This window comes from Dipteris shenzhenensis, chromosome 9 (assembly GCF_047967505.1).
Source record: "Dipteris shenzhenensis isolate YYH24624 ecotype China chromosome 9, Dip_SZ_1.0, whole genome shotgun sequence".
Taxonomy (NCBI): domain Eukaryota; kingdom Viridiplantae; phylum Streptophyta; class Polypodiopsida; order Gleicheniales; family Dipteridaceae; genus Dipteris; species Dipteris shenzhenensis.
In genome coordinates this window covers 21042846-21053043 of record NC_141604.1, presented here as the reverse complement: position 1 = coordinate 21053043, position 10198 = coordinate 21042846, and the positions used below count along the sequence as shown (strand labels likewise).

The window sequence follows — 10198 nt, the reverse complement described above, 5'->3', positions numbered from 1 at the left end:
ATGGAAATGTGAAGAACAGAACTAGGACCATTTGAGATATGGAAACGAGGATAACAAATCTGGAGGGATAAGAATGAGGAGAACTAGATTCGAGTATGGAAGCAGGGATTCTTGGTGGAAAAAACAAAGATCTGAGAAAAAAGGTTGAGCTGGAAGAAAAGTAGAGAAATCACTCCATGCAAACTACAGAAATGCATTGAGAAGCTGCATGGCTTTAGTCACAAAACATTTGCCACAGCATGGGGATTGATGAAAAAATGTGGAAACTCTATTCCAACACCAGAACAATGTGGGTGTTGCGCGAACTCAACAAAAAATCAAGTTTCCACAGTCAAGAGAGTTGGAGGAATACCATAGTCCAATGAGAAATTTCCATGAGCCATTACTTCAAAGAACTGAAATACAACACAAGTGTGTAGCTACCTGAATTGTATATGGAGAATTGAGGTAGTGCACTTCAAAGTGTTGGATTCCTAGTGCAATTAAAGGTGGTATTGAAATTGTAAGAAATTGCCTACATTTGTTGTTCAACATATTCAATCTCAATCTGGAAGTTCTTGAAATTGCATAGAACGCAGCATGCACCATGTCCTTTGTCTCCAAAATGCACATTGTATCCTCTTCATAACCAAAGGAAATGGAAGAATTTAGGTGCGAGTGGTGATGGTGAGAGAGTCTGCAATAAAAGGTGTGAAAGAGGGAAGCATATTACTGATTCCTTAGTGCTTTCTATCGATCAAGGTTGTGGGTTCAATAGATTTCCTAATATTCTGTTGGCATGGTGTGCACTTGCATGCTTGAAGCTCCACTTATTGCATGTTGGAATCTTTGCATATTGCAGTAGTTTGAGTTGGATGGTTTAAATTGCGTTGGTTTGAATTGCGGCATTGGTGGATACTATCTTCCTTGCGGAGTCCAAGAGCAAATGCAGGCATGAGGAGGAGCCACATATCCTTTTAAGTACTATCCCTGTGGATGGTTTGCCTCTTTCCTTTTACATACTATCCCACTCTAGGATAGTGCTTTAGAAAGCCTCTGAACTATGTTAGTGTATATTTTGAAAGGGCTTTGATTACTAAGAAAAACTATGCTATAATATATAGATATGAGTTTATTCCTTCCATGTATTGGAGCAAAGATAATATATGTATTTGCATACATATATTTCAAATGTGGATGATCGTTACTATGGATGCATGTAGGTTCCAAAGTTATGCACTAGGCATTTTGGGATATCACATACTTTGGAATTGGAAACTTAAAATAGGCTAAGGTGCTCTAATTTAGTTGAAGGAGCTCACATACTTTGGAATGACCATCTATTTAAAATTGAAGAGATTGATCATCTATACATAGCCTATAGTGTCCCACAACCAAGATTGAGTGATCCAAGCAAGCGGTGCCTATGGTGGAGGGGGTCTTCAAACTTGAAATTTTATTCCTTGAAATTAAAGACATTTTAAAATGAAACCTTGGGCCCCATTGGTGTGGTTCTATAACCCATCGTAGACGGATCATGCTACTCGTATTATAAATAATACGAGAGGAAGTGTGCCACCTCTCCCATACATCATATCTGGATTTTTGTTCAAGTTTGTTTTATAATGTTCTTATTTTATATATTTTTAGTTTTCTCACATTTTCAATTTTTTATTTTTAATTATTTTGGGTTTCTAAAAAAGGGGAAGAGCTTCCTATGTAAAGCTCCATTTGTAAACACTTTCAGACTTAAATTCTATGAGCTTATGCTTATACTTAACCATTCCTCTCTATTTTGAATGCATGTTCTTGACGGTGAGGGAGAGCTAGAGAATTGAAAGAAATAAACATGATGAATGCAAAATCAAAGGACGATAACACCAACATTCATGTGATCATAGTCTAGGTCATAATATCTTAAAGGTCGCAATGATGATTACTACCATTTTATTAAAGAGAGAACTCACAAGCTAATGCAAGTAGTCCCTTATTCATGTTGGGCTTCAATTTCCAAAAAGTGCTAATCTTTATCCATTGCGAATAATGAAAGCACTACCCCCTAATATTTACAGGAAGGATCAGGTCCAATGGACCTTGTGTCACGTCTCATCTCTGTTCGTACTTCTGTGTCCACCTCCTTTAAAAAAATGCAAAATTTATGAAATTGAGATTATGTATGAGCGATTATATGCTCCACAACAAGATAAGACTATGGGACATTGGATTAGGCAACAAGATGCAAGCTTATCAACAAGTAATGCACCCAAATGAGTTTCTCTCCATAGAAGAATTAAAATATTATGCAACAACATGTGAATCTAGCAAGTAATACACATATAAGTCACAATACAACTACATGCTATCTATATACTCTAAGATGTTTACACTATGGCATTGTAATATTTATGTTTTCCAAATGCTTGAAAAAAGTTGTAATTTGTTTGGGATACTTATTAAATAAGCATGCATTTATAAGCTATTATTCAATGTTTTTCCTTTTGTTTGAGTGGCTTTTTTCTTTTTGAAAACTATTATGTCGAAATATTACAATAAGAAAATTGAAAACCATGGCAACTTTCCAAACTTTGACATCATCTGCATTTGAGGTTGCTTTTTTTCGATTCACAAGACACTCTTGAAATCCTTAAAAAGTCATGTTTTTAGTGGATTATTTTTGCATCTGCTCTTCTACGATTATTTCATGCAATTCAAAAGTATCACTATGTGTGTAAGATTTATATAATATGTCTTTCTTAAATGCCACCATAAATGTAGATTTCAAATAAGGATTTAAGTACCCAAATTGGCTTTGACTTTTCCCATTTACAATTGGTAGGGAACACATCTGCTTTTTCGAAGTCCTTGCCTTTCTATTTAGGAAAATACAAAACATGTTATGGGTGTGTCTAGTCATAAACAACTAGTTTTGGCTCTAAAATAGAAAAATTATAATTTAAACAAGGTAACAAAACCACTATGACCCTACTTTTAATGAAGGCTTTCATGAGAGGAAGAGTAGATGGCTAGCAAGAACATGAAGCTAACATAACATTTTAAAGTCATTTAAAACACTAATGATCTCCTTAATAAAGTCGTCTAAAAACACTAATGACCTCCTTAACAAAGTCAACTTGGCTAAATACAAACGAAAAAGCCCTTTGAGTAGGTCCCCGTGCGCCTGGGATTCTCGACGCTAAATTTATATTTGGAGCCTACTGCCTTGGGGCAAGAACTATGGGAGAACTCTTACTCAAATGAGGTGTTCTAGAGGGTGGGTGGAGGTACACCCTAGAAGCTAAAGATATGGACACGAAGGGTTGTTTGCCAAAAACAACATAGAATTCTATTGGGCCACCAAGGTGGCATGGCAATCGCCAATCCAAGCTTCATTGACCCCTTCATGTTTGCCTTCCAAGGGGACTGTCACTTGACAAATTGCACTGTTGGGAATTGGTCTCACAAATCGTGGGTAGATAGATATTAGAATTGGGTTTTCAGGCCATGGGAACTCTTTGCAAAGGAAATAGGGGAAAAAAGATGAATAGCATTCACGCTTTCCCTATAAGCGCCAGAAACATTTAAAGGAAGCCCCATATTTTAGTTTTCCACAGGTATTAAAATCCCATAAAATAATTAAATTAGCTTTCAAAACTAACTATCACTAAGAGCAGCTCCCCACGCATGCTAGTGGGGCCATCCCATGCCTCCTAGCAATGCCCCATGCTTGTTACACTGCTAAAACTTATAAATCTCAGCATTGCCAGGGGCTTCTTAAATAGTGTAGCATTGCAATGCCCAAGCCCTATGATTTGTTCATAGACAAGCATGTTCTTTCCTGAGGGGCTCCTTCGGAGCCTGGATAGCCTAGCGTTGCAATGCCCAAGCCCTGAGATTTGTTCACATAGCATATTTTCTTTCCTTTTGGTTGAAACAACCTACAAAATTTGCCCTCATTAATCTCTAGGGGTATGTATTCACAAGATGGATCACACTTAATCAATCTGGGGGTACGTATACAGAAGATGGATCTCAACTTAATCCTCTATTCAGCTCCTCTCCCTATTTCTATTAATTACCTCGCCTCTCCCCTGCCTATTCTAACCTACTCTACGGCGGCTTCCTTCCTCCTCATCCGCTCCTTTGCTCGGATCTCTCCCCTCCTCAGCTGCTCTCACCACCCCTCCCCCTGCCTTACCGCTCTCGCACCTCCTTGTGCCCTCCTCACCTTTGCCTCTTCACGCACCTATTACTCCCCTCTGGCCTTAGTCGCTCCCATTTTGTCTTGGAGAGCCTTTCGCAGGCCCCCCTTCTCCTCTACCCTCCTTCCTTCAGCCTGCCCTCATATAAATACTAGCCTGCATAACGTTCTGGAGAAAGAGGCTTCTCCAAGAAGCTTCGTACGACGAACTTTAGTCTACCACTCCCCCTGCACATTAATTTGCTTGCCTCTCAATGCTTAGCTTAATTGCGCATTTAGCCCCCCCTCCGTGGAAACTAATTAATTAATTGACCCAAATTTCAATCGGGGGCCCGATGGATTAGGGAAGGGCCATGGGGAGGCCTGTACAGGGAGGAAGCCACAGTCGGATTTCGACGACAGGTCGACGGCCTAAAGCGAAAATTCGGCCAAATTCCGAAAGGGAAGGGTCAACAAGTGGCCTTTCTCAGGGCCGTCAAGGTAAGCAAAGAGGTGCCACGTGTATTCTAGCTGCCGGATTTAGGAGTTGGTGCCTCCGGATTTTGGGGGTGACATTCTGGATTTTAGAGAACTGTGGACCGGGGAGATTAAATCTGGAGGGAAGGGCGACCGTGGACAAGGACCTTGGCTTCTGGACTAACACCTAATATATATTATTAATAAGAAAACTTGCACTTGCCAACTGCCTTCCGCCGTGAAACAAAACGGTTGCTAAAGCTCCTTCTCCTCGGGCGACCGTGGACAAGGACCTTGGCTTCTGGACTAACACCTAATATATATTATTAATAAGAAAACTTGCACTTGCCAACTGCCTTCCGCCGTGAAACAAAACGGTTGCTAAAGCTCCTTCTCCTCAACGACAACCAACGCAATCGTTACTTGACCACAGATCGAGCGCACCCACGACACTTCAGAATCAACACTGCACACTTGCTTCAAAGTGGAAACTTTTCACAGGAAAGTTTCAGCAGCACCCAGCTCATTTGACAAGCCTCCGAAACCTTCAACATTGCGCAGAGATACCTTACGCGTACAAGGCTACTGTGGGTGAATTTTATCCTGCAGCCAAGATCTCTCTCTTTGTGAGTATCGGGCAGTTCGTCAAAAAATTGCCAGGAGTCCATTGCCTCCTCTAATAACGTGGAACATGCTACTGAAAAACGGTTAGAATTCGAAAAGTTTGGACAAGCAGACGCAGGCACCAGCAAATTAACGATGGCCGCTACACAATCCCACACATCCGTGATAGTGGATGACTCTGGTCGGATCCGTGTTTTGCATCCCTTTGACTACAACAAATGTCGTGAAATCGTTCAAGCTTGTGCCTCATTTCGATCCAAGATTGCCCATTTCCACCAGGTTTGTTTACCTTCATTTTTGGCCTCCAGCCACCGGGGAGAAGCGAGCGATTCTTCTCCCGCAAAGTACAGTGATGAAATTGCGCTCGGGAACCACGCGGTTTCTGTAGTGCCATTTTTATGTCAAGCTAGAAAATGCGCTAGGCCTGAAGCAAAAATTGTTCACGATATAAACTGTAAGCGCTATCAAACCAGCTAAGCTTGCTATTCCGAACATGCATCATGGACATCAGTAAGGTATTCGTAATGCGTATCTGAGATAGGACAGTTGATAAACATAACCAACCTTCTGAAGACATTTCGAGGATTATCTGTATACTCACAAATACAGACATCAACTAACCGTTGGATCCCATTAAAGTCCATCTTCATCCCCTTTCTAGAGATAGAAAGAGAATCCTTGAAGGACTTCAGATAACTGTTTTTAAAAATTAAAGGGTCCCTATATGAGTCTTCCGAAAAAAATCCAACGATGTTTATGTAACCATCAGAAAGTCCCCTACCTTGACAGCCTGTATCGGGTGGGGTACAGATGTCCAAGCAAGTTTTAGATCAAGCCAACGAGGAAGCTCAGAGGGTCGAGGCTGCAAAATTCAAAGCTATTGGATCAAGGCAGTCTGTTGCGCTAGAGATTGAGTCGAGGCCACAAAGACTAAGAGATCGACGGGCAGACATTGCAAGAAGACAAGAGGAGCTTGAGGTAATATACTTCCAAATTGTACTTTGATATTCATCACAATTTGCATGTGCATACGCACATGCAGGCCATCTATAATCTTCTTTAAGATCAATTTCATGCCTGGTTTTCCAAAATTCCTTGGCTGTTATAGCTATCTGTCAGCTTGCATCATAAATGAATCGATTTTGCTTTTGCTGGTTTTTTAAATGCATTATAACAAAGAACAGCCATACTGCCACAATTATAATTGAGAAAGCATAATTCCCCTTCTGCGAGCAGTTTATCAATTGAAGACAAAAATGGTACTGGCAAGTCTGAACTATTTGTTCATGTTCAAGATTAACCAGCACACCTAGTACTAGTTGCAGCGGAACATGAAACTCTCTCCAATGTCTGACCAAGAAAGTGTATGAGTAGGGAAACAAAAATCTGTCATACAACTGCAGACATTTGCAGCAAAGGAGAACCTTTGTATATGCTCCATCAAATCGTGAATGAAGGTATGTAAGATGATGCCCTACCTGATGCCGATCTACTTGTTGGTTTGCTCCATCTGCTTTCTCAGTGATCCTTCGTGAATGCATAGGTAAACAAGCTCAACCTTGCTTAACTTGCACCAGCTCAACCCAATTGGCCAGCCTGCCTATGACCGGAAGAAAAATTCAGTGCCTATGCCACAAAAAGGAAGAGAAAGGGGGCTAGAGGGCAGCCCTACTGCACTAAGTGGGAGAGTGAGAAGGCCTCCTTTTGTGTGCTCCCCAATGAGAACTGGCTGGAACTACCTTCGTATAGGGCAGAAATCCCTTGCACTAAGCGGGAGAATGAGAAGGCCTCGCCTGTGTAACCCCAATGACCGCACCCACCACTCCAAAAAGCCCAACCTCTCTGCACGGTGCTCTTCAAGAATACCCTCGACCCTGCCATAAGCCTTCTCGAAATCCAATAGGAGGAAGCAAGAGTTTGGGCTTCCTCTTATGCCCAATCTCCTGCCTCCCATAAAGTGAAGATGCTCCTCTTTTGAACAAAGCCTGTCTAGGTGTCATTGATGATGTCTGGGAGGTGTGGAGTAGCCTCAAAGCTAAAGACCTTGGCTAAGATCTTATAGACAGCGTCCAATAATTTGATCAAGTGCCACTAGTGGATGTTGCTCGGTTCCCCCTTTTAGGATCAGGCAGATCCAGCCTCAAGCCGTGGCAACTCGGGAACAGCCTTGAGCCAAAGATCTCCTGAAAAGGCAAACATAGGGTAGTACAAATGTGCTTCCAGAAGTAGCGAATAACATGAGAAATAGATCATCCTCACTATGATATTTTTGCATTAGGAGAGTCTTGAGGGCTTCTAAGAGCTCCTCATCTATGAAGGGCATCTCTACTTGTGCCATAATGCCCAGAGTGACCACTAAGGGGATGTGGGACCAGACCTGCTCCCACGTTACCAGCGCCTATGGCGTCTCCTCCTCTACTTGAAAGAGCTATTGATGGAAGGAGATAGTCATCTCCAGGATATTCCATGGATTCGAGTGCATCTGACCTCTATCTCTCAAGCATTGAAGCTGGAACCGGGCTGTGACCTGGGATGGGGGCACATAACCCATGTTAGCAGGTGTGAACAGCATATGTGGGAAAAGGAGGCCCAATTATTGTCCAAGCCAGTGAGCTCTAGCCCGATAGGACCAGCCTAGGGATGAAAAGGGGAGTTGAGAAGGAAGGATATTGGAATGCAAGCCCCAAAAAACGGGCTGTGGGAACATCCAAAATGGGTGAAGGGAGGTGGGCTAAGCTTAGGGCAGGAGACAAAAATAGGTGGCGAGACTCAAGAGGGAGTAGAGGCAGGAGGTGTGAGGTGTGTCAAAGATGGCAGGCCTAGCAGCGGGAGGGAGCAGGTCGCAGCTTCAGTAATTGTGCACCCTCTACTTATCCACCAATGCAATTCAAGTGGGGGTGTTAAGAATAGTGTAATTGCACTAACCACTAGGATCTCTCCGCACAGGGATCAACATGGAGGTCTATGGAGACATTATAGACATACCTACTACCTGCATCAAGCATCTCCCTATCCTGGAGCATTGTGTTGAGCAGATACTGAGGCCAACAGTACCACTGCGTGCATATTATTTTTATGCAGCATACTGATGGACGTCCCTCAAGTAATCTCCATGTTGATTGGTTAACATGTTCTTCTCAACAAGGCCTGTCTCTTAACTGCAAATCATGCTCCTGATCATTGAAGAAAAACTTTTACATCCCTAATTATTGAACATATGCACCTGATTTTGATGTTGATTCTTTCTAGAAAGATTCTAGGGCATTTGTATTTAGCTTGCGGACTTTGGTACTCAAAGTCATCTTCCTTTTTTTTTGCTTGTAAGAACTTTGAATAGCAGGAGCTCAAGAAGGGTTGCATAAAATGTTTGCAGATCACCATGACATATGCGTGTGTGCACATGGCTGTTTGTGCCTGTTTGCACACACATGTACGCCTGCATATGGATATTTGCACCCAAAAATCTTTGTGCACAACCTGCATCGTGTGTGTGTGTGTGTGTAAGAGAGAGAGAGAGAGAGAGAGAGAGAGAGTTCTCAACCCCCCCCAAAAAAAAGTGTGTGTGTGTGTGTGTGTGTGTGAGAGAGAGAGAGAGAGAGAGAGAGAGAGAGAGAGGGAGGCAAGGAGGGAGGGAGGGAGAGAGGTTGCCTGGCTAATTTCCAGCATTTGAATTGATCACAGAAGCTCAACGTGGAGTATCAGTCTCTCCTTGTTGTAAAGCAAGAACAGGATCTTTTGCTGGCAAGATTAACGCACTCAAGTGCAGAATGTTGAGGCAGCACCCTTTACATTGAAGTGTTCTCTGGCATTGTCGTCCCTGTCTCATGTGTTTTTAAAGACCTCCCCATTCCTACTTTAAAAGGAGTACTATTTACAACGATCCGTGTATTGTGGATATGGCAATGTAATTGCAATACACCTCTTCTACATTAATGGGATAAAGTAGTGGTGACTCTTCAATGCAACTTCGAGTCGCATAAGGTCACATAGTTGCAAGAAGAGCTACTTAGAGCATTTTATGAACAAGCTGTCCTAAAAGCACTTTTTGAGTAGAGTTAAAAGCAGAATACACATGTTGTGATTGCATACGTTGTACACTGGAGCAGTTTTCATCAGGGATGTGGTTGATATGCTTGAGCATAAGAAGATCACAGTAGATTATGCAACATTTTGTAATCCTTTGGTTCAAATACTTAACGATTTCTTTACTTTGAGACCATGATTGTATCTTTTGTTTATTTTCCAAATGGATTCAGTTTGGTGATTGCATTTGTGATTTGCTAGATGCGTGATTGTTGCTAGAGAGCGTCAGGCAAACATGACCACTAAAGGAGTGCTGAATTCATTTAAAAAATAAAGCGGCGATATTGTAACACTAAAACAAATGATACTACAAAGACACGTATTTACAAACTTTGCGAAGACACTGAAACAAATGATACTACAAAACACGTTGTATTTACAAACTTGTTCTTCGCCTGACAACATTTCATTTACGAGTAAGGGTTCATATGATAGAATGATACATCTATCAGCCCTACTTCTTGCAACACATGGTATAATTTCAGTTTTGGACAATTAGAGCATTGGTCAGTTTATATATGTACAACAAGTGTATTCATGTATAGACAAACGTTTTATCCTTGGGTATATTCAAGCATTATAAGGGAAGATAGTACACATTTTACGTACTACATATATAGACCTTTGTGTGTGTACACACGCACACTCTATGCGTGTGTGTGTGGTGCATGTGTGTGCATGTTTATATTGATATATATGAATGCATGTGTCTATGTCACACGTGTGTGTGTGTGTTGGGGGGGGGGGGAGAGAGAGAGAGAGAGAGAGAGAGAGAGGATGCACGTGCGCACGCACACACACATGTATATGCATGTATGTACACGTGCACGCACACACACATGTATGAGGTGCTTTTCT

At 41.8% G+C, this 10198-nt stretch overlaps 1 protein-coding gene across 1 annotated transcript; it reads left to right on the top strand.

Annotated features, from left to right (window-relative positions):
- The first annotated feature begins 5022 nt into the window (after positions 1-5022).
- LOC147898355 (uncharacterized) lies at positions 5023-9354 on the top strand. Its single transcript, XM_087379912.1, has 3 exons — positions 5023-5536; positions 6068-6235; positions 8939-9354. The coding sequence occupies exons 1-3, from the start codon at positions 5393-5395 to the stop codon at positions 9029-9031; spliced, it is 405 nt and encodes a 134-aa protein (XP_087236038.1). The 5' UTR covers positions 5023-5392; the 3' UTR covers positions 9032-9354.
- Positions 9355-10198: the final 844 nt, after the last annotated feature.

What these genes read in the sequence shown, in the direction of transcription:
- LOC147898355 (XM_087379912.1), top strand. Translation starts at nt 5,393, where the DNA reads ATGGCCGCTACACAATCCCACACATCCGTGATAGTGGATGACTCTGGT. An exon ending in AGATTGCCCATTTCCACCAG is followed by an intron (nt 5,537 to 6,067) that starts GTTTGTTTACCT and finishes GGTGGGGTACAG; the next exon opens with ATGTCCAAGCAAGTTTTAGA. An exon ending in GAAGACAAGAGGAGCTTGAG is followed by an intron (nt 6,236 to 8,938) that starts GTAATATACTTC and finishes AATTGATCACAG; the next exon opens with AAGCTCAACGTGGAGTATCA.